At 42.6% G+C, this 25,653-nt stretch overlaps 1 protein-coding gene across 1 annotated transcript in view; it reads left to right on the top strand.

Annotated features, from left to right (window-relative positions):
- LOC144828452 (ranBP-type and C3HC4-type zinc finger-containing protein 1-like) overlaps nt 1-25,653 on the top strand; it is a 540,072-nt gene that overhangs the window by 122,461 nt on the left and 391,958 nt on the right. The window contains exons 4-5 of the mRNA XM_078686629.1: nt 2,747-2,888; nt 25,155-25,245. Coding sequence (XP_078542755.1) covers nt 2,747-2,888; nt 25,155-25,245 — 233 coding nt within the window. The remainder of the gene's footprint in view (nt 1-2,746; nt 2,889-25,154; nt 25,246-25,653) is intronic.

Raw genomic sequence — 25,653 nt, 5'->3', positions numbered from 1 at the left:
TGTATAGTCTGATATACTAAGTGCAAATGTTCTGCATGTTAATTATACTTTTTTTTCATTTTGATGTCATATTTCTACTCTTTTGATACAGGATGTCTTTAAGATGAAGGTGTTCTTACAGTTAAGTGGTGCAGGACACTAGTTACTCCCTTTCTTTAACTTAAATTAATCTTTAAATACACACTTGCTTGTTTATTTAGCATATTTTTTATTGTTCGTGCAGAGTTGAGTAAACCAGGGGGCCGTGCTTTAAATCAATGATGTAAGCAGTCTCTGTGCATTTCCTAAGTTCTTTGTCATTCTTGCCCTACAGACTGCATTTTTTGGAAATGTGCCATTATCACCACATTATTATTGTTTATGAATGTCATTTGAAACACTCTTTACCTTCACAAAGGGACCGTTTGAGCACCTATTGATATGAGTGGGGTTCCTGCGACTAGACTACGGACGGGTGTCTAAACAAGTGTTTTAAACACATCACTATCAGTGACTCCGAGCATTATAAAATGCTTCAAGAGACGTTTGTACATATCAAAAATGTATCGATATGGTAGATCAGTTTTTTTTCTTTGGTGCCTCATTCTGATGCTTAATATTAAAAGTAAAGTGCTCCAGATCTGCATTCCACACAATCACAAGTATGGGAACAAACGAGCATACAAGTAATTTATGATATAAGGATTCCAGTTCTTGTTCATAAAATCTACTGGTAGTCGGTATTCCCTTCGAAGTGCTTGTTATTTGACAGACTTGAGTCTGTCATGACCCAACTCTCGAATGTATTTTTGTTAAATTATATTATCCTTACTTATGGTTTCCAGCCAGCCGTCTTCACCTGTTGGTTTGTTATTATTTTCTTCCACTATAGCGTGTAAACTTACTTTAACCATTGGCTGAATTCAGTGTAACAAGAATAAGCAAAAAGGAACCTCTGAACTGACCTTTCGAAAAAAAATGTTTTAACATGTGAATGAATCAACCTAAATTCTCTAAAAATGCTGCACGCATATCATGTAATAAGCAGAAAAGTTAAATTCATATTGTTTATTCTTTTTCAAAGATGATTTTCTTCTGTTTGCAGTGTATCATTTTTTTTAGATTTTTTACAATTCATTTTTGTGATTGATAGAAAAACAATTTGTGGCGCAGTAATTACAAATCCAATTTTTTATAATCCCCCAAAAGAGCAATTATAAAACATTGTTAAACATTCTCTACAATGGCCAAACATTCTCAACTATCTCGCCATCTATTCAACTCATACAAACCCACTCACATACTGTGCAAATTTTTTTTAAAAACACAACAGACTAACAGTACAACTGAGATGCAAGGACCAAGAGTGACAGAGTTCAATATTATCTGTATTGCACGTATCCCATATGTTTTTATCCTCTGGGTTAATCTGAATTTTCCTTGGACCTCCTTGGTGAAGTTCTCAGGTGTGTGTTTTTTAAATTTTTTGCACAGTATGTGCGTGGGTTTGTATGAGTTGAATAGATGGCGAGATAGTTGAGAATGTTTGGCCATTGTAGAGAATGTTTAACAATGTTTTATAATTGCTCTTTTGGGGGATTATAAATTATTGGATTTGTAATTACTGTGCCACAAATTGTTTTCTATCAATCAAAAAAATTAATTGTAAAAAATATAAAAAAAATGTTTTTTTTAATGATATACTGCAAATAGAAGAAAATCATCTTTGAAAAAGAATAAACAATATGAATGTAACTTTTCTGCTTATTACATGATATGTGTGCCACATTTTTAGAGAATTTAGGTTAATTAATTCACATGTTAAAAATGTTTTTTTCGAAAGGTCAGTTCAGAGGTTCCTTTTTGCTTATCCTTGGTTTTTCCCCTTCCTCTAGACCAAAAATTATTTTTGGGGGTACCTTAGTTTATCATTACTGAATTCAGTGTAACGGCATTCTTACAAAAGTTAATACACACAGGACATGACCCATATGAGCAATAACAGAACCTGGGAAAGGAGCAAGGAACGAACAATAATGGTTCAGTGGGACTCTTTCATTAAACGAATAAATGTAACTCTCTCTCTTGACATTTCTACTTCATTTATTCTCCAAAATAGTTATAATATATCTCCTATAGACAAAAAAAGTGCAGATGGTGCAGTTCTCAAAGGTGCAGTGATTGCAGCATTTACAATACATATGTGCAATTGGGATGTCTTAGAATTCCATAAAGATAACAGTGCAATCTGTATTCATTGATTACTGATCCGAGGATCATTGTGTTCAGCTCTGAGGCGTAGTCCCTTAACCCATTGCTTACAGAATGGACTGTAGTCGGAATATGTCTCACTTTTTGCTTATATTCTTTCAGTCCTGACCCTAAGCAAGAGAGCCTTGCAGAGTAAGCCACCTGAAGATAGTGATCAATGAGTCCACCATTTTTTTTTTTTTAAACAGACTTAGCTAAATAGTGTGACTGAGAAGGAAGCATAGGTCAGAGCCTTTAGTGTTCTAAAACATCCTGCCTATCAGTACAATTTGTGAACATTTACTTTCCCCATTGGCTACACTCAGTATATTGGAAGTGGGCAATGGAAATGCATCCCTTTCAGTAGTAGACTCTAAATTTTCATAATTTGTCTTCAGTTTGTCTCCTGTAGAATAGGCCATAACTGTATTTGTAATTTAAAAAAACGCCTTTCAAAGCAGAAACCTGGTTGCATTTTACGCTAGGTTTAAATATTTTTAAATGTCTTTTTTGACAGAAGATCTAGCCCTTCGCCTCTCCAAAGCGATAGAGATGGGTGACCAGCAATCTGCTTCCCAGTTGGCTGTGGCTTTGGCCACACATTCCACTTCCTTGCAGATCCAGCTGAAACCGTCCTGCTTTCCTAAAACCGAAATCAGGTGAGTGTGATATGGAGAGGAAAAATCATAAATGCCAGCCCTGAGAAAGGTTGATCTGCTGCCCTCATGGTACTGAGAACATGCACGTTGTTAGCAATAATTAATACAGAGGGAAAAAAAGCATTGGCTAAGTCAGTACATCTGGCCTTCATGTATTAGTGCAACAAAAAACATTTATGCTTGGCAATGTCTTAATGTTTTAGCCACCTCAATGTCTCATCCGTGGGATTTTAAAAGAATAGTACTATTTCTGGGTGTTTTGTGCAATATATTGTGTACATTGTTGTGTGAGAGTGTTACAGTCGCTAAACTGCTCTGCTGTGGGCTGACATCATTTTCTTACATTGACCATTTGTTGCTGCCAAGATGGTTCAGTGAATTAAGTACTCATCGCTGACAACTTTTAAGATTTGTTGCAATGCCATAATTAACCTACCATTCTTCCATATTTTTCCAATGTAATCAAAGTCGGATAATAGTGATGTTTATAATTTGCAAAGCCTATGAATGAATGAAGTGCCTTAAGAAGATTGTGCTTTGCTTTTTTGCAGGATGGAGACTTGAGTCTTGAACTGTTATATGATGTGTGGCTATAAATGTATCTATTTGATTAATGTTACAGATTTTGAGGGGACTCAGAGCCCCAAGTTTGTAGATCTATGGTTCAGTTCTTTCGCCTTGAAGAATTTGGTTTCATCAGCTCTGTGGTCTAATGAAACTTGGAGAACAAGGAAGCAAGCAAACACTTTTATTTAATGATAGTGAAAATCCACCTTTATGATGTAATGAATGTATCTTGCCATTTTCACACATCCAGTGACAACAAGATCTGTTTTTCAACATACTCTCAATTTAAAAGGTGTTTGCTAATTTCTGTAAGTCTGGAGCAAAGGAGAAACATTGGAACAGACATTCAACAGCATATATGTATTTTTCTGAATATTTTATTTTAAAAAAGCCTCAGTAAAATATTTAAGCCAGAACAGAATATGATTAAATACAGCTTCATTCGTATTTACTTAATTTAAACTGTATTTCATTGACCAATACATACAATTGCTTGACTAGGTATGCTATCTTGAAAGTGCATTTAAAATGTTGAGTTCACTAAGCCGATGTGATACCTAAAGCTGATTGGTGCAGTTTCTGATTTACTCTTCGGTATTCTGCTGAAGTTGTTCCACCACCTTCGTTTAATTAGCTCTCTCTTTTTCTTAGGTAATTGTTTGGTTCCATCAACAAACATGCAGCATGATCATAATGCTTCTGTGATAATTTTTACTGATATTGATCTGGGTGCATCTGTCTCTTCAGCAAAATCAGATAATGGCAGGACTCATGACATCCTGTGTTTCAGGATGTTCAGAGATCCATGGAGACAGTACACAATAGCCTCAGAACTCTACTTGGTTGCCCTCAGATGAACTGCATAAATAAAGCAGCCTTTTTTTTGCAGGCATCAGAGCGCTTAAATGCTAATAAAGCACCTGTTTACCTTCTTGCTGATTTGACTTGAGGTTCACTCTTAGTGTCACTGCAGCACACAGTTAAACTAAGACAGATGGCTGAGGTGGGTGAGCGCCCTGCGCCAATCATAATGGTGCTTGCACAGACTTGAGCGGGGCAGAGTTGCTGTGATCCTTCTGTTGATCAGTGTGCGTCCAACAGGGGGTGCTGATTAATCTTGTAAGTTAAGGAGCAAAAGAAAAGGTGAAACAAACGGTTAACCATTTTAGTATCTAAATACACTAATTCTTGTCAGGATTTCAATAACATAGGGTCTGATCTATAGTTTAGCAAACATGTACTCTGCCACAAACATAACAGATATCATGTCAGCCCTATTATAAATGCCATAGGGTTTAAGGCAATGGTAATAAGGCGGGCGAGATGTCCATCACATTTCTAGTGGAGTCTGCCAAACTCTCAATCAGGCCCATGTTTTTTTTTGCATTTTTTATTTATCGTTTTTCCACACACAAAAAATAAGTCATTGAAACCTAACCACTGTAGAGCATTTTCATACTTTAGATCACATATCAAGTAATTCTTTGATTACCATGCAGAATGGGCCTCCTTTAGTGGGGAACCCTCATCTGAAAGTAGCATTCACCAAAAGGTCCCTTTCACATATTGAAAATAGTGCACTTCCTATGTGTCGGAGTGATGCACCAGAAGACCATTATCATGATGTGACTCCTACTGTCTGGTCAAATTCTGATTGACAAAGTCTGAAGAAGCGGTTGAAGAACGCTGACCCAAAACCCAATCTCTGTATATAGGAACAATAGGTCATGTAGCCGGCTGCACTTTCAAGTCAGACCTACTCACTGCTCAAGTGTCTGTAGCCTGTGTAAGTATAAAGAGGCTAAGGGTTTATTGTACAAATCTAACAATGTAGTGCTATTGCTGTATTTAGTCCTGGCCCCTTGATATACCTCCGTAAAAAATAAATCAAAAAAAATTGTTGTCCAGAGATTTAAAATTTGTATTTGTATTTTTTTATCACTAGAGCAGTAATTTAGCTTGGGTAGACCTTGCTAATCCAGGCCCAATTTTTCGGGACATTTTAAAAAATGGTGGATGTGTTGCAGTGATGTATTATTTCAGGAACCATGAGAACTATATACTTAATTTTGGTATCAATACATAGGTTTTGTTGGTCAGTTAGTCTTAGAGAGACGGAAAATAACTCCTCAGAGCATTATATCATTATAGAGCTGCTATTTTTTCAAAATGGCGGCTCTGTAATGGTGTTTTTAACCATCATATTGGTAAATTATTTTAATATTGTTTTTGTTTCAGGTTTTCCGTAATTCGAATTCGTAAACATGAGCAAAGCAGGTGGTAGCAGAGGATCTTCACCTCCTGACAGACTGTTGCTTACTACAAAATCCTAGGACTCCTTCAACATTGAAATTTTTCATATGCCAAACTATTCTGAACATCTAACATCATCTGTGGCTGGACAGAAGAGAGTTTAAATTGCTGCAAAAGAACAGCAAGATGAAGTTCTCAAAAGATTGAAACTGAGGGGGGAAGAGTATCAAATATGCTATCATATGCAACATACAAGTGCTATAAGTCGTATACAATGGAAAAAGCCTTGGAAAAAGTCCTAAAAAAATAGCAGCAACCAACGAATCACAACATATTTCCAACTCTTCTGAGATTGGGACGACAACCAAACCCAATACTCATCCACTTAGAAGATCAATGGCTAACCGTTGTCCTCCCCAAATAACGGTGGTTTACCTAGAAAAAGGACCAAAGGGATTGACCAAGGAACAAAGTATAAAGTATGTGAGCCTCAAAGGACAAACATGTTTTATCTGCTGCTAGTTTCTTCCAAGATGAATTTTTCAGCCAAGTAGCTGATCTAAACAATGAGGGAAATGTATTTGCAGTGGATTTGTATGCCCACCGAACTGCATGAGTGGTTACATTCGAGAATATGAATGTACAGTGAGCTACCAGCAGCAACATAACCGCCAGCCTTCAATTAAGTTTGCATTCTTTGAAAAAGCAAATGAAGTTTTAAAGCCACTCTTGAGTCCTGGCTATGGGTTCACACTCAGTGAGATCCGGGAAATAATGGTCAACATGGATGAAACTACATTGATCTGTAATAATGAAATTAAGATTTTTCTGGTGAGAATGTACAATGACAGAATTCATTTTTGTCAGTCTAACAAAAAGAATCAGCCACATAACGTGTTCTCAGCTGATTTTACTCCTGAAGTTCTTACTGCCAAAATAAGATCACAGGATGCAGTAAAATCAGCAGGAAACATTTTAAGAAACGTCCTGAAAGATTTAGATTTTGGACTTGATGTCAAATTTTGTGCTGCCCTAGAGCTCCGTAAATCATGGGAGTCAACAAAAAGGCCTGATGTTTTCTTAACATTTTATTACATCTATCAGCCAAGCAAAACTGTTACTAAGCAAAGAAGTGAAAGACCATCCCATGAACCAACAGGCTTATGCTGTGCAAATGTACTGTCTTTTTCAAATCATATTTTATGACTTGCATCACAGCAAAAAGAAAACTCTTCTACTCATGATAACTGCCCACGCAATCTATGACCAGTGCAAAAGTAGAGAGCAAATCACTTCAATGAATCGGATTGGTGCATCAACAAGTTACAATGACGTAGTACGGAGCAGGAACTTGTTAGCAACTCATGGTGTAAAATCTTGTGAATCAGACGGCACACCACTTCCAAGTCACTTTACCAGGAAAGGGTTTACAATTGCTGTTCTTGATAATTTTGATTTTAAAGACCACTCTTCTTTGTCTGGTATATCCAGCACACATGATACTGTAATGGTGCTTGTTCAAGACTGTACCAATGAAGTAGCTTCTGGAAAAAAAGCTGTCAGCTGTAAGCATAAACAAACAAAGCTGCAAACTTCTAACCCAACTGCCTTGTCAACGTGTGCAAAATTACTACAAGCCATCAACATGTCCCAGTCTGCCAGAAAGTTTCATAGTGGCTGAAGGCCAGCCTATCCTGCCAATTTTCAGCAATGAAGGTGTTTTCCTTATTGTAGCTGACATTTTTATGAGCAATCCAGCAGATTAGATCTTTATTCAATGATGGGTGTTTTCCACATGACGAAAGTTGCGATGTGCAGGAAGGTATCTCAGTGGACGTGGAATAGACGATGCACCTGTTGAGGCTGAAATCTTTGGAAGCAAACTGTCCAGTCAATATTGAGCGGACCTCATTATGTTTGTTTGTTACAAGGTATGCTCATCATATCTAAGGCTATAGAAACATTGCGTTGGATTGATTTCTGGAAAAAGAATGACAAATTAGGTTTTGCATATCTTATCTCAGAAGTTAACTAGGCACAGGGTGCACTTCATTCTAAACACATAATCAAAGCCAGACAATGTTCAATACACTCGGTTCAAAATCAGAAAACCAAGTTTGTAGAGTTTGTCAAAGAATCTGAAGAAAAATCTGAACTTTGCAAGTACTGGGGAAATGTTTTACACGTCATATCTCTAGTGAGAAACTTGGCACATGCTTATCGGGAAGGTGATTGAGAGCTGCACATGAAGACTGTGGAGTCCCTGATTACTGTGCTTCGCAAATGTGATTGCATAAACTACCTGAGATATGGGTCCTGGTATTTGGAAAGAGTGGAGAAGCTAGAGGTGGAAAAACCATACTTCTACAGAAAATTCATCCAAAGACATGGTGTGATGAAAGAGACGGAAGGTTTAATGCTGTGGTTCCAGATATGAATTGGAACAGACCATCCAGAGATCACAGAAAAGCTCCTAGGGAATTTTTGGTCAGACACGTAAAAGTAAATATGTTGCTTAACCTTTTCAGCGCGACCGCGATTCCCCCTCCGGTGCTGGGCCCTAATAAAAACGGGCGTGGTCATGACGGAACAGTTCCGTCATGAGCACAGCTCAACCGTAGCTCATGACGGAACCGTTCCGTCATGAGCATCGAAGGGGTTAATGACAGCTTGTTTACCATGAAGTCCTTTCTATTTGCAAGGTTTTCAGAGAGAGGACAAATTCAAACTTAATGGGCCATCGTGAAACTGTTCCTCACCACAAACTTGTGGGAAAGAGAGGGTAACATTTTAATAAACATGTTAACAGCCTTCTTCATTTCAATTTCAAATGACTGAGCCTGTGCTACTACACAACTTCGTGACCATCAATATGTGGATAAAGATATAAAGACGTCTACTAGCATTCGTGGCCTGTGCAGGTAAGAGCGGTGGGGTGGTGGGGCGGATGGGCCAGATGGGGGGGATTGAGACGGACGATTACGAGGGAAAATGTAATAAATAATTAATTTCCCCTCATCATCGTCCATCGAAATCCTCCTCACCCGTCCTTACCGCTCTTACCTGCATGGGCTGAGGCTGTCTACTAGATGTCCTGGAAAATTGATCGAAACTATACACAGAATTGAAGCAGGAGAGATTTGTATTGAAAGAGAAAAAGCTGCTTGACCTAATCATGAAAGATAAATTCCATGCTTTAATTGCCATAGTAAGAGTTTCGTCCAAAACAGGTTACCAAAGAACAATTTTAGTTAGCGCATAGAGAGATGGATGTAGCAAAAGAAAGGGGTGAATTTATCGAAGACATTCAGTCTCATTATCTTCCATCAAGCTCATGATTTGATGGAGATGCTGCAACCAAACCAGTGAAGCCCAAACTCTTATAAAAACACTTTCACCCGAAGAGTTTCAATTTTGTAAAGGTATCCTCATTGAAAACTGTTGCTGTTGTGGACTATGTCACAATTGCGAATGGTCAAGATTTTATCCATGCAAAACTTCATAGAGGTCATTCAGACTGTTCTACAGATAGCAAAATTCAATGTGCACCTTGCAAGAACTGCACATTGTATTTGACAGTTATCTTGAACTATCTGTCAAAGAATGTGAGAGAATCTAACAAATGTCTACAAGTGGAACAGTTGACCTTCCCTGCATTAACAATTCGACACCTATACCGATGAAACTTGATACATTTTGGTCATCAACATCGAACAAGATGAACTTGGAGAGGTTAACTCGCCAAAACATTGATGCTTCAATGACACTGAAATTTAATTACTGCAAGCGGAATGATTATCAATGAGAAGTTGGTGTCTGCAGAGATGTATTCAAAAGGTATGGGCCATTGTGTTCAAGAACTTAACAGCAGGTTTGAAGAAGCTGACTTTCGTTTTGTGCCTCATGCTGAGTGGGCTGTTCAAAATGGTTCCAATAAATTAATTGTCCTGTCAAATGAAACAGATGTTATTATTATGCCACTTGGATTTGTTGCAATATTCATAAGTCAAGGATTGTCAGAGATATGGATATGTTATGGAACAGGTGATAAAAAACACTTAATCCCACTTCATATTCTGTACAACAAATTTGACCCAGGGATGCCCAGTGTTCTTATCAAAGTACATATTCGTACGGCCGATGACACTATAAGCAGAGTTGGAACAGAAAAGGTGACTTTAAAGACAAAGAAGAATACCTTGTGTGTGTGTGGAAAACAAGTTCTGGCTTTCTCACATTTGACGATCTTCGGTACAGTGAGCTCAAGAGATCAGTTCCGCTAAGTAACCGTTCCTCCACCGATGTCCTATTTTGTGCGTGGACATCAAAAGTGCGTTCTACTTGATCAGATGTGTAAATCTTTTGGATCATGCATATGTAGAGAAAGATTAGTGTGAATTTGGTTGGGAAGATATTGACGGGGTGCTAAAACCTACAAACCTTCTAAAGCCTCTACCCAAAGAACTTACACATACATGTACTTGCAAAACCTGTGTTACAAAAAGATGTCCTTGTCGATATGTTCTTCTCAAATGTTCAACATTCTGCAAATGTACCGCAAGTGATTGCCGAAACAAATAAAGTGAACTATGAAAATGTGTCTAAAACAGGAGTGAACACATTATTTTATTTTTATATTCAGATCGGTTTTATGGTATTTATTTTTTTCCATTTCAGTCTGTATTTATCCATATTTATGTTTTGGAAATTTTATCTATATTTGCCCCTATTTTGTTTTTTGAAGGGGGGGGGGGGGTTGTGGAAAAAGTAAGCTGAAATTAGCATATTTCCACATTTATTTTGACCAATAAATATGCACTCATGCTTGAATGTCTGCCAAATTTCAATGCAGTGAACACCCACAGAAGATAAATCAGTGCAATGATAAGTTAATATGCAAATATCAGTATCAACCTTGTGTATATCTACTGCTATTAAAGCTTCTTTACTAAAGTTCCTTTCTTTTTTAACCCCCTTATCTGTCAATCCACACATCTGTTGGCCTGGCAGTCATGGCAGAAAGTATTTAGAATTACTCAAAAAGCAACCTAATTTCCGTTTTCATCCACATTTAAAAATAAATACAGACAAGAAAATGAATGTTTTCTGTTTGTATTTATCTGTAAAAATCAGTGAAAACGGAAAACAGGGAGCCTTAATCACAAACATTATTTGGTGCATTCAATAAATATGCACTCATGCTTGAATGTCTGCCAAATTTCAATGCAGTGAACACCCACAGAAGATAAATCAGTGCAATGATAAGTTAATATGCAAATATCAGTATCAACCTTGTGTATATCTACTGCTATTAAAGCCTCTTTACTAAAGTTCCTTTCTTTTTTAACCCCCTTATCTGTCAATCCACACATCTGTTGGCCTGGCAGTCATGGCAGAAAGTATTTAGAATTACTCAAAAAGCAACCTAATTTCCGTTTTCATCCACATTTAAAAATAAATACAGACAAGAAAATGAATGTTTTCTGTTTGTATTTATCTGTAAAAATCAGTGAAAACGGAAAACAGGGAGCCTTAATCACAAACATTATTTGGTGCATTCAATAAATATGCACTCATGCTTGAATGTCTGCCAAATTTCAATGCAGTGAACACCCACAGAAGATAAATCAGTGCAATGATAAGTTAATATGCAAATATCAGTATCAACCTTGTGTATATCTACTGCTATTAAAGCCTCTTTACTAAAGTTCCTTTCTTTTTTAACCCCCTTATCTGTCAATCCACACATCTGTTGGCCTGGCAGTCATGGCAGAAAGTATTTAGAATTACTCAAAAAGCAACCTAATTTCCGTTTTCATCCACATTTAAAAATAAATACAGACAAGAAAATGAATGTTTTCTGTTTGTATTTATCTGTAAAAATCAGTGAAAACGGAAAACAGGGAGCCTTAATCACAAACATTATTTGGTGCATTCATAAAAGGATTAAAAACCATTGTTATTTGTTTGATTTTTATATGTGTCTCTTCTTCCTTTATATAGCTGCAATTTTGGAAAATGGCTGAAGAGTTGCTCTGAAAAAGTTATATTCTGTCGTCTCTATATTACGCCATCATTGTAACAAATCCACCATTTTAAAAATGTCAGCCAATAAAATTCATCCTGGATCAGCATTGTGCACCAAAGCTAAATGACTTCTCTAATGATTAAAAAAGCACAAATTAAAAATGAAAATCTCTGAAATGCAGTTTTTTTTTTTTTGCAGAAGTATATCAGGGGGCTGGGATTCATTTCTATCTCCTCTAGGATGCCACAAAATACAAAAGACCCATGTTTTTACTTGTCTAAGTACTTACAATAAGACCTAGTAAAGTGTACAAAAAAGTGATGGATGAAATGCATGAGTTAATCTCAGCCTCTGGTAATTACTTGTAATTGCCTAGTCCATTGTTATTTTTCACTCCATCCTACCTCCGTTTTAACCCAGCCATATGCAAATCAGTCTATACCCTGCTGTAATGAGCACAGTTCAACCCGTACTGCCAGGCCAGATCCTCCCTGAACTGGAGCACAGGCAGCGGTTTCTGCCATGTGCTTGTTTTTATAAGCTCTGTCTCCTTCCACTTGGGCTTCATTTCAAACTGCTCCCATTTTAGGAGCTACTTTTTTCTTTGTGGTTGAGCAATCCACACGAGTGCTTGTATCAGAATAGTCTTTCAAAAATCAGTCTGCACTCCGAAGGCTGCGGCTAATTTGAGTTTCTAACACGCACACACTTTTTTGTGCTTTTGAAACCGGGGCACTTGCCATGTAGATATCGATTTTAACTAGCAATGGGGGAAAAAAAATTGTAGTCATTGAGCCTGCTTCCGGATTTCTTAAACAACTGCAGCGTTTCACTATATTCAACAAAAGTAAAAGGATCGTCTCTATTTGATCAAAATCAGTCCGTGTTTTGCAGCAAAAAACCACAATACATGCATGAAGTGGCATTATTCTGCTCTGTGATTTCAATTCAAGCTTTGTTTTACAGTTCTAGTATCTGAACATGGAATATGCCACACTCCCATCACATTTTATTTGCGTTATACAGCGCAGGCTGGGTTATAGCGCTTAGTTGCATGACTTTTAGCCATACTGCTATTCAACATGGCTAATAGACATTGACCACGCAAGTAGCTCTCGCATTGCAGAGACCTATTGGCTTTGCTTGTTTTCTGATGAGGAAAAGAGGCCTGGATCTTAGTGAGCAGAACTGGTCCACATGCTCTGTGCTGGTAAGGATACATTTGAAACAAGCATTTGCACATCAATAGGTCTCTCATTTGTGGGTTTTCAAGCTATTGGCTTTGTAAATGACAATGCCTTTTATTTATCTGTTTTGATAATTAACACATAAATAAAGGCATTATCATTTACAATGCCAATAGCTCAAACTCTTGTAAATGCGAGACCTATTTCAATACAAAGAAACGGCCCCCATTGTCTCGGGCTGCTTGTAAAGTGAAAGCTTGCATGGTGTGCTGAAGGTTGCAGGAAAGTATGTCGAGCCTGAAGTAGGAGAAACTCACTAAAGAAAATAGTGCTTTCAGACTAAATAAGACATACCATGTAACAACTGAAGCAAAGGGACCAGTCCTCATGGAATGTTACAAATGAAGACAAGTCGGTAGTAAGGAGGGACTACCAAGCCTATTAACAAATCTGAAGCCAGCATTTACAAAGGACAATGACACAAGCCAATGAAAAATATGGGCGGAGGTTCAAGTCCATACTCAAATACAGCATGCCTCGCAGAGCAGCGCATGCACTGCCCAGGCTCGACCTAAAAATGGCCCACACACTGATCTGTCAGACCAGCCCATCAGGCACTGCCTGATTGCACTATATACCGCCTGTCCGACCTTGATTGCATCCCATAATTTTTTTCATCATTAAGTACTTACAAGAAAAAAATAAAATGAGCTCCATATTTTTAAAGGCGTAGAATGTAAAACATCCTGTTAAAATGTTTATCTAATCCCTGTAGCAGAAGAGCCCTTCGCAGGTATTTTATTTTCCACTTGTCAGTGCGGAAGCTGCTTGTTTCTGTACTGGGTTATCATGGCGGGAAACAAACTGTTTGTTTTTCTCACTTTTGTACCACAGGACCACTCCTCTGGCCTCAGATTGTCTCTAATGTGTGTAAAAGCACTGTGGTCACATAGGCTTCCCTCACAATCCATGTATAATTCATGCAAGAGCTGCAAAACACACGCGTAGGATCTGTAGTTTGCTGTGAGGGGGGACTACTAAGTGAATAGAAGTACTTTGGTCATCATGTTTTGTTTAAGAGTGTAATTGTTTTTTGCGACACTCGCATGGAAAAACAAAGCAAGGTACACATTCCATAAAAATTGCTCACAAGTTACTAGTGGGACTCTGTTTCTGAAAAACTGCGGCAGACACCTAATTGTAGTCACACATTGCACGTACAAACACCATGCTTGGGAGTTACCACAGTGACAAGGTTTCAAACTACTGCCAAAAAAAGACAGGAATGCACTTGCACACAAAATATTTAAAAAGCTACTGCCGTGAATGAACGCTCTTGAGACCAAACTATGTGAGTTCATTGGTGCAGGAAAAGCAGGACACTCTACGACCTAAGGGATGCCAATAATTAGCAATGGATACAGAGAGACTGGGCTGTCAACTATGTGGTTGATGTTTTGGTATCAGTGAAAAGAAACAGGACTGATAACCGAGTGAATGGATCTCAATGGATTCCATTTCATGTCATTAAGGACACAATGCTTCAGTTCTGGGATTTCCTCTTGTAAACCATGTTAGCTGGTTTGTTTGGTCTAGTTGCTTTCATTAGGAGTGGTTAAAACTACAACTACCAGAATGCATGAGGCTCTTAAATAAAAGACACTGACTACAAGCATTGATATAGTGTAATATGGTAGCTTAGAGATCAACCATGTTTACTACAGCTTTCTGCGTTGTCACGAACAGAAAACCCTTCAGCCTACCAGGGACTGGACATCCAATTTGTGTCAGGTGCTTGAGAACCCAACACGTAGCAACAAGAACAGACCTATTCCCTCACGTGATCTCCCAGATGCGCCAACCTCAACCTTTGCACACTGGTCGTCACGTGACTCTTTGCAAAAGTTAATACGCAATATTAGGCTCTGTTATAGTTAAGTCAAATAAGGAAGTGAGCACCGTGGTTCGCCACACATGGCTTCCCTGATGAGCGAACTTGAAGTCTTAGGAGCTTAGTACTGAGAAGTATTCATTAACTCCATTCACACAAAATAGTCGCGGTTTGGTTAGTGCGTGTGGCTGTTTTGCAACATTTAGACACTCCGGAAACAAGACCTAAGGCATTGGAAAGAAGCGGCCGCCATTGTCCGGGGCTGCTTGAAAAGAGAAAGCGCACATGACGCGCTGAATGTAAGCAAAGCACGTTGTGTCTGCAGTAAGGGAAACTCAATAAAGAAAATAGTGCTTACAAGACTAAATAACGCGTACTGTATAACAACCGAACTAAAAGGGCCAGTCTCCATGGGAGGTTACAAATGAAGACAAGGCTGTACTACGGAGGGACAATCAAGCCTATTTATGAATCAGAAGTCAGCATTTACGAAGGACAATGACACAAGCCAATGTCAAATATGGGCAAAGTGGGCGGGGCTTCTATTCCATACTCCAGTAAAGCAAGTCTCGCAGAGCAGTGCATTCGCTCCGACTCTATGCTCAACCTAAAAAGCATTATCTTCCCAGTGCTTCTGACTTGCTTGCAGTACTAACAGTGGACACAAGTCAACAGCAGAATGCCACAGACTAGAAGTTATGAACCTGCTAATAAATACTGAGTCTGGTCACTGCCGACATAAATGGCTAGTGTGTAGCACCGTATCTTTCTGCAATATGCCTGGCCCTTGTACGTATGCTTCTCATGAGCTCCTGGAAACTGACAACTGAAGCTGTCTGTAAGAAGACGCTAAAAAAAAATTATTACAGGAACATTATTCATAACTTGTTCTTTTTCTGAGAAATGTGAGAAGGTATTAATTAGCATAAAACTAGCTGATGAGCGATGTAGTTCCATACAATGAGTGATGGTAGACTATTTGATATCATCTTGTGTAATAGAGGTGTACATAATTTAAGCCTTTCCTTAAGGGACTTTAGGAACCTATATTTATTCAGCTCCAGAAAGCGAGTGTGGGAGTCCGATGCTCATAGAAAGAAAGTGTTTTTGTTATCTGAAAGAGACTGTTAGTTAAAGACTCCTTACCATATAATTACACCCAGGCGTCCGACTGGATCTGGAGAATTTTTCTTCAGCAGTATCCATGTGCGTTGGTAGGTGGCGTCGTTTGACTCCGCGTTCGTCGTTGGCGTTGTGAGCTCCGGAATGATGTTGTGGTATCTACTTAGACGCCGCCCCTGCGCGCTGACATCAGTTCTTTCATTTTCCGATGGATTTAGTCACAGATCTCTGTACTGGGGTGAATGTATTACATTGTTCTGCATTCTGTCCATCCATTGTTCATTTTGCATTTGTCACCCCGAGTAAGACTGGTATGCCCAGACGTGGGTCCCGTGCCCTCCAGGCCACTGGAGTCAAGCTATCCTGGCAGATGAGGGCTGAAAGCCCGAAACCGGTCATAGGATGCTTGTTTCCAGTCCCGGGAGGACCTGGCCTGGCAGTTCGAGCTGGACTGTGCCCATTGAGCGCAGGGTCAAGACTGATTTGCATATGGCTGGGTCCAAACTGGAATGGCATGGTGAGCAAAAAAAAAAGATGGATTTCGGCCCAGCTCTCTGTTCTGGGGTGAATGTATGACATTGTTGTGCATTCTGGCAGCTGAGCCTTTGGGCCTTGAGCTTCCCACGGTGGCAGTCAGAACTAACCTCCTGACTGAGGTGCTTCAGCCGGCAGGAGCCCTTTCGGAGCCCCTGCTGCCGTTCAATGAGGCCCTCGCAGACATCCTTCTGGGCAATTGGTCCAGGCCCGGCACAGGAGATCCTGTGGATAGGATGATTGCCCGATGCCCCCCCCCCGACCTCGCGTGACACAATTTTCCTCTCCCAACACCCTACCCCAGAGAGACATTGATGGTCCAAGCCTCAATATCCAAAGGCACGTTCCCTTCTGCTCCCCCAGAAATGGAATCCAAGAAGCTGGACCATCTTGGGAAGATGTTTTCTTCTGCCAACTTTGACTGCGGTCGGTGAACATCGCATGTCTCTTGGACCGTTACACCCACTCTGTGTGGGACACGGCTATGCAGGTGCTGCCACAGTGCCCGAAGGAGGCCCGGGCCCCACACTCCTGTGTGGTCGCAGAGGGAAGAGACCAGCAAAGTTCGCCATCAGATGTGTGCTGGACAGCGCCGACTCACTGGGTAGAATGATTTCTACGTCCGTAGCCCTAAGGCGCTATACCTGGATGAGATCCACGGGCTTTTCTGGTTGAAGTCCAATCGACTCTTTTGGACATGAGCGCGTCAAGTATTTAAAAGCTACGGCCAGATCTTTGGGCCTCGCTGCCACCTCCCGTCCTGTGCAGTCTACCTTTTGCCCCTTTTGTGCCTACAGAAGGGGTGCCCCTACACGTTCCTCACAGGGCCACAGGCCGGCACAAGCTACCCAGCCTCTACGTGGCACCCAACACTGTGGGTCTGGGGGCCAGGGGGCGGGCTAGTCCACCAGTGCCCACTCTGCAGCAGCCTCTAAGCCTTCCTAGTCCGACCTTTCAGGGCCACCAGTTGCCAGTGGGCGGCAGGATCCGCATCACCTCCCCACTGGCGCACGTCAGACAGGTGGATTTTGCAGATAGTCCAAAGGGGCTACTCCCTCCCCTTCAAGACTACCCCTCCCTCCATTCCACCAACACTCCATCGCATGTCGGATGATCACTTGGCTCTTCTCCATCAGGATGTTACGGCTCTCTTGGCCAAGGAAGCTATTGAGCGAGTCCCTGTCCCAGAAGTAGGTTGTGGTTGTTACTCCCACTACTTCCTGGTGCCCAAGAAGGACAAAGGCCTGCATCTTATCTTGGATCTCAGGGACGTCAACCGCTTCCTCCGGAAGGAGAAGTTCAAAATATTGACATTGGCGCAGGTCCAGTCTGCCCTCGACCATGGAGAGTGGATGGTAGCGTTGGACTTGCAGGACGCTTACTTCCACATTCCCATCCTGCCAGCCCACAAGCATTACCTACGGTTTACGATAGGGCACAAGCATTTTCAGTTCATTGTGCTTTCCTTCGGCCTTACCCGCGCCCCTTGGGTGTTCACGAAAATGATGGTGATGGTCGCAACGCATCTGTGCCGATCAGGGGTTCCAGTCTTCCCCTATCTCGACGACTGGCTGTTGAAGGCAGGTTCGCCCCAGACTGTCGTTTACCACCTCCAGACTGCGACAGACCTCCTGCACTCACTGGGTTTCATTATCAACGTGTCGAAGTCACACCTGATTCCCTCTCAGAAGCTCCTGTTCATCGGAGCAGTTCTGGATACTGCGCAGTTTCAGGCTTATCCTCCCAAGCAGGGAGTCCGGGTATTTGGGCTATGATACAGATGATTCAGCCTCTATCCCTAGTTTCGGTGATATTGATCTTGAGGCTGCTGGGCCTCATGGCCTCCTGCATCCTGCTGGTGGATCATGCCAGGTAGTATATGCGGGCTCTTTGGTGGGACCTGAAGTTCCAGTGGGTGCAGCATCTGGGGATTTTTCCCCATGTTGTCCAGATCTTGGAGTGCACTGCACACCAGTTGCAGTGGTGGCTAACGAACCAGGAGTGGGTCAGCGGCAGATCCTTCTCCCTTCCCCAACCAGACTTCCAGTGTTGACAGATGCGTCCCTTCTGGGATGGGGTGGCCACATGGGCCAGGCGGAGATCAGAGGCCTCCGGGCTCCACTTCAACCTCCTGAAGCTCTGGGCGATTCGTATTGCACTGAAAGCATTCTTTTCTTCTTTCAAAGGAAGAGTAGTGCAGGTGTTCACGGACCACCGCCATGTGGTACTGCAACAAACAGGCCGGGTGGGGTTGTCAAAAAGGGCTCTCCGCCTCTGGACATTGCTGGAACATCAGGCATGTCTCTGGTGGTTCAACACCTGGCAGGTTCACTGAACACCAGGACGGACGAACTCTGCCGTCGGTGTATGATGGATCACGAATGGCGTCTTCACTCATATGTGGTGCAAGGTCTCTTACAGCAGTGGGGAAAGCCTTGGTTAGATCTGTTCGCCACCGAAGAGAAAGCGCATTGTCAGCAGTTCTGCACGTTGGAATTTCCAAGGTGGCACTCGCTCAGCTACACTTTTCGTCGCAAGTGAAATTGCGATCTTCTATACGCCTTTCCGCCTATACCACTTTGCCCAGAAGATCAACCTCGACCGGGCCCAAGGATCCCGTGCTCTTGAACATGGCCATCGATCCTCCGATCAGACTGCTTCTTCAGGAGGATCTTCTGTCGCAGCAACAGGGGATGGTCCTCCACCCGAACCTGTCCAGCCTCCACCTCCTTGCGTGGAGAATGAGCGGCAACAGTTGACCACTTTTGGCATTCCTCCAGAAGTTTATAATGTCATCTTGGCAGCCAGGCGTCCCTCCAGAAAACGGTGTATGCCTGTAGATGGAACATATTTGTGGCATGCTGCACAACAAAGGTTGTGGATCCCCTTTCTACCCCTCTTTCTGAGGTTCTTCTCTTCATTCTTTCTTTTGACTAGCAGGGTTTTGTAATAGGTCTCACCTTTTTTTTTTTTAAGTTAAAGCCATTTGCTTTGCTATACAATCCCATTAGCAAACCAAATGGCTTTAACGTAATCAAAGGCGAGACCTATTGCATTTGCAATGCTTGTTCTTTTCTCTCTCGTTTACTTCCTTCCCGCCCTCTTCATTCATGTACTCCCCCTCGCCCTTCTCTCCTAGTTTTCCCTTCCTCCTCCTCCTCCTCCTCCCCCATGGCCACGTCCCCCGTTATCTCTTCTCCCATCTCTGCCCCTCACGAACAGTTTCCTTTGCACTTTTCATTCAGCTTTCCTTGTGATAGTCCTGTGTGCTCTGCCAGCCCAGCAGTCCTTTTGTGGCAGGGAGTCTGCTGATTATTCAATGTCCATCACCCCCTCCCCCAATCCCCCCTGGAACTTCCCACGTCATGCGCTCTCCTTTATGGTATCATTTCACCTTGGGTGGAATCTTTAATACCACCAAAGGCTTGTGTCCCTCCCCCCAACCCTCTTCCATTCACATCTACACCCCCTCCCCAATGAAAAGCGCATCACCGGCCCCACCCCAAGGGAATCCCCCCTTATTCGCTATATATCCCTGCCCCTAATACATTGTCAGGACCCCTATGTACACAGTGAGTTTAGCGGTTATGTGTCTGCAGTTTAAGTAACCCCCCCCCCTCTCTGCCCCATGGTGCAGCCTGCAATGGACACTGATTTCACAGTGCACGCCTGCACAGAAGGGTCTGCCTCCGTGCTATGATCGTGCCTGTGAGCATGTTAACATGGCCCGGGCACACTGGGATGTAACACCTGCTGGCGTCCTCTATTTCCAATCCCAGTGCACAGCTGGGTCCGGAATACCTCAGGAAAGTGACTCCGGGGCCGCACCTGGGGCGCTTGAGAGGGGATGGAGGGGTGGGGGGGCTTTAATGGCATGTTGATAGCGCACACCACAAACCGCATCGTCTTCCGGGGTTAATCACGTTTGTCAGTGCCAGACACCGCGGTGCTTACTTTATCAGCTCCCGTGGGATGAGAGGCCGAGCTGGCCCGACCAAGATTAGTGTGCTTGGCCCATGAGCAGCTCTACTGGGAATGGAGGCGGGTGGGGGGAGGTTTGGGCGGGGGGGACTTGAAAGGGGTGGTGGGTCAGATGAACCCTTCGGTTCCGTTCTCTTTGGGGTGGAGGGGCAAGTTGTTTCGACAGACACGAGAGACTTTAGTGCAGTTACTCATGCTCGCTCATCACACACACATGCACTAACTCCCACACACTGTGTGCCTTAGAAGAGCAAGCACATACTTTCAAATTTTCTCATGATGCCCTCTGCCCGGAAACTGCAGTGCACACAAATCATTTCAGCTGGTTATTTGTATGCAGCTAGTGTCTGGATTCCGCATTACTTGCCTTGCCAATTAAATACTTTAATTTTGTGTTCGATGCAGGCTGGGGCAGACCCAGAGGTGGGCTGGCTCTTCCAGAGAAACGATTGTCGTGCAGCAGATATGATCAGCATGATCGCGCAATAAACAACATCCCTCAAACAGCCGAGTAACGAAAACGATACTTAACTTGAGAGTGAAAATTGGTTCTCAGCGTTTTGCATTAAAGATGACGCTGGCCAATAAAAAAGATGGGCGGGGCTTCAACTCTGCCTCCGAGAGCTTTGGAATCTGAATTGATTCCAAGAAGCTCTCGGATGCCGAGAGGAGCGCATGCGCTCTGCTTTCTCCAGCTGAGACCTAAAAACTGCAGAGCCTTCAACAGTGATGAAAGATTTGCGCCTTTGGTGTAAGGCATGTAATTGTACATATGGCTATACAATGATTCCAGATCTGGAAACTTTATGTATAAATATGGAAACACATTTACCTTTTGATGATAGTATGCCTTACGACAGCTTGCCTTTGTTGATATTCTTAATTTTTAGGAGGTATGGACCACATTCTGATTTTAATGCAAAAGGTAGCAGAGCTAATGAGTTTTCCTTTTCCATTTACAGAGCCTCTTAATACCATCATTTTCCATATCTTAGTTTAAAACCCTGTTGTTTTTCTCTATTACAGTCTTGTTACTTCATCCTCTTGAGATGCCTACTCTCCATATGCCAGACAGAAGATGGGCAGCATGTAGTTGGAACCTAGGGGCATATGTATCAAAAACCAGTATTGCGATTCTAAAATAGCGATTTTTAGAGTATCGCTATTTGAGAATCGCAAAAACGGATGTAATAAACAATTTGTAAATATTTTGCGATTCCTTGGCATTCCTTAATTGCGATTTAGCAAATTGCGAATCGCAATTAAGGAATACCTTCCCATTCATTCCTACGGGCTAGGAGGCCCATAGGAATGAATGGGAAGACATTCTCCAATTAGAGAATCGCAAATTGAGAATGCAATTTCAAGGGTGCCAAGGTGTCAAAAGGACACCCAGTTGCACCCCTGAAATATGCATGTGCACATGTGGTGCACATACATGCCCTAAGGGCATGTATGTGTGGCACATGGCACTTTGAAAAAAGCAAAAAAGTGCTTTTTCAAAGAATTGGTGGTAATTTGCGATTTCTTATGCCAAATTCGCACAACTTAGGTGCTTTCTACATCGCATTTAAGGAATTTAAGGAATCACAATTTGCAATTCCTTATATGGAATCGCAAAATAGAGCATCTCCATTTTGCGATTCTCTAATTTGCGCTGCCCTTTTGGGATGATACATCCCAAAAGGCCTTTTCCCGTTCGCAAACGGGCGATTCTAAGACTCGTCCCGTTTGCGAACGGGGAAAAGGGCTTGATACATATGCCCCCAAGTCTTCATAGGGTGGTTCCCCCATTGTAGTTACCAAATAAATAAAAGAAAAGGGCACACGCCACATCCTTCATTTTCAGGTGTGTTCATAAAATGGTCTGTTATAGTCCGCCAAGGCTGCATCTCCCAGAATGTATTGGGTTCTTAAACAATAGTTTGGGCCTTAGCGACAACATGGAAAAGGCAATAAAACTATATGGAAGCCCAAGAATCTGTAAACCAAACGTGCCCAAAGGCTGAACTCCACTGCAGGGCTGAATGTTATGGGAAATAGAAGCATTTACAACAAGGGGTGGTGATGGACAGAGTCTCTGAAATAAGCAGAGTACTCTCACCCAGTCAAGAGATCAGGGCTAGATCCAACACCGTTTTTTAGCTCATTGCACCATCCCAGTTTCAGACCCTGGCTGTATGCAAATTAGTCTGTCCCTGGCCCAGTGCATCATGGGAACAGGGCAGACCAGACTACAAAAGCCAATTCTTACACTGGGAAAGGAAACAAGCTTCCGGGGACCGGTTTCTGGCATTCCAGCCGTCTTCGGCCCGGCTTGCTTGAATCCTGATGGTGCAATGAGCAAGGGACTCACATCTGAGTATACCCTTCCACGCTTAGGGTGGACAAAATTATTTACAACAAGGGGTGGTGATGGACAGAGTCTCTGAATTAAGCAGAGTACTCTCACCCAGTCAAGAGATCAGGGCTAGATCCAACACCGTTTTTTAGCTCATTGCACCATCCCAGTTTCAGAACCTGGCTGTATGCAAATTAGTCTGTCCCTGGCCCAGTGCATCATGGGAACAGGGCAGACCAGACTACAAAAGCCAATTCTTACACTGGGAAGGAAACAAGCTTCCGGGGACCGGTTTCTGGCATTCCAGCCGTCTTCGGCCCGGCTTGCTTGAATCCTGATGGTGCAATGAGCAAGGGACTCACATCTGAGTATACCCTTCCACGCTTAGGGTGGACAAAATTATTTACAACAAGGGGTGGTGATGGACAGAGTCTCTGAATTAAGCAGAGTACTCTCACCCAGTCAAGAGATCAGGGCTAGATCCAACACCGTTTTTGAGCTCATTGCACCATCCCAGTTTCAGAACCTGGCTGTATGCAAATTAGTCTGTCCCTGGCCCAGTGCATCATGGGAACAGGGCAGACCAGACTACAAAAGCCAATTCTTACACTGGGAAGGAAACAAGCTTCCGGGGACCGGTTTCTGGCATTCCAGCCGTCTTCGGCCCGGCTTGCTTGAATCCTGATGGTGCAATGAGCAAGGGACTCACATCTGAGTATACCCTTCCACGCTTAGGGTGGACAAAATTATTTACAACAAGGGGTGGTGATGGACAGAGTCTCTGAATTAAGCAGAGTACTCTCACCCAGTCAAGAGATCAGGGCTAGATCCAACACCGTTTTTTAGCTCATTGCACCATCCCAGTTTCAGAACCTGGCTGTATGCAAATTAGTCTGTCCCTGGCCCAGTGCATCATGGGAACAGGGCAGACCAGACTACAAAAGCCAATTCTTACACTGGGAAGGAAACAAGCTTCCGGGGACCGGTTTCTGGCATTCCAGCCGTCTTCGGCCCGGCTTGCTTGAATCCTGATGGTGCAATGAGCAAGGGACTCACATCTGAGTATACCCTTCCACGCTTAGGGTTCTGAGCTGGGATGGGGCAGTGAGCTAAATAACGGTGATGGATCAAGCCCTGATCTTTGGACAGGGTAAGAGTGGTCTGCTTAATTCAGACACTCTGTTCATCACCACCCCCTTTTCTGAATCATTTTGTCCACCATAAGCGTGGAAGGGTATACTCAGACATGAGTCCCTTGCTCACTGCTCTATCAGGATTCAAGCAAGCCGGGCCGAAGACGCCTGAAATGGCAGAAACCGGTCCCCGGAAGCTTGTCTCCTTTCTGGTGAAGAATTGGCTTGGTAGTTTGGTCTGCCCTGTTCCCATGATGCACTGGGCCAGGGACAGACTAATTTGCATATAGCCAGGTTCTGAGCTGGGATGGGGCAGTGAGCTAAATAACGGTGATGGATCAAGCCCTGATCTTTGGACAGGGTAAGAGTGGTCTGCTTAATTCAGACACTCTGTTCATCACCACCCCCTTTTCTGAATCATTTTGTCCACCATAAGCGTGAAAGGGTATACTCAGACATGAGTCCCTTGCTCACTGCTCCATCAGGATTCAAGCAAGCCGGGCCGAAGACGCCTGAAATGGCAGAAACCGGTCCCCGGAAACTTGTCTCCTTTCTGGTGAAGAATTGGCTTGGTAGTTTGGTCTGCCCTGTTCCCATGATGCACTGGGCCAGGGACAGACTAATTTGCATATAGCCAGGTTCTGAGCTGGGATGGGGCAGTGAGCTAAATAACGGTGATGGATCAAGCCCTGATCTTTGGACAGGGTAAGAGTGGTCTGCTTAATTCAGACACTCTGTTCATCACCACCCCCTTTTCTGAATCATTTTGTCCACCATAAGCGTGAAAGGGTATACTCAGACATGAGTCCCTTGCTCACTGCTCCATCAGGATTCAAGCAAGCCGGGCCGAAGACGCCTGAAATGGCAGAAACCGGTCCCCGGAAACTTGTCTCCTTTCTGGTGAAGAATTGGCTTGGTAGTTTGGTCTGCCCTGTTCCCATGATGCACTGGGCCAGGGACAGACTAATTTGCATATAGCCAGGTTCTGAGCTGGGATGGGGCAGTGAGCTAAATAACGGTGATGGATCAAGCCCTGATCTTTGGACAGGGTAAGAGTGGTCTGCTTAATTCAGACACTCTGTTCATCACCACCCCCTTTTCTGAATCATGGGAAATAGAAGCAGTCAGAGTTGGAAATAGTGGGGGATGTAGCTGAATTTCCTTTAAGTGACCATGTGAAAATAAGGTTCACAGTGTATAACAGAGTTTCCTTTTCTTGTTGTTTTCAGTATGAAGGTTGGTGTTGAAGATGCAACCTCTTCTGTGAATATTACCGTCCAGGTCCACGCATACACTACAGTATCAATGTTAAAGCAGCAGGTAAGCATTTGGTATAGTCTTTTTGATTAAACAGTCTGCACACTGTCACTGAGGTGCGTGGGGGATAAATGGAAGCAACAGTGGAGCTCATCAACGGAGAATGTAATTTTATTTCTGTGTTCTAGAAAGCTCTTGAAACTGCTGTTCAGCAATTCTACCTTAAATGCAAATTGTAGTAGTAGAACAAAATATAAATCCTATGAGAATGTCTGCAATATCTGCAAGATGGTGTTCTGTTAGAAAGACGCTAACATGAGGTTCTAATAAATGTGTGTTATCAAAAACATATGTTTTTATGTCAAGCCTAGCGCAGCGCTCATGCACTGATCTGCGAGGCTTCTTGTAGCTACTCTGTGTGGGTCCGACTCCTCCCATGCATTGGGTGGGCTTTTGCTTATGTCTTTTTAG

The sequence above is a fragment of the Lissotriton helveticus genome, chromosome 4_1, assembly GCF_964261635.1.
Source record: "Lissotriton helveticus chromosome 4_1, aLisHel1.1, whole genome shotgun sequence".
NCBI lineage: Eukaryota > Metazoa > Chordata > Amphibia > Caudata > Salamandridae > Lissotriton > Lissotriton helveticus.
Note: the sequence above shows the minus strand (reverse complement) of the source record. Positions and strands in the feature narration are given on the sequence as shown.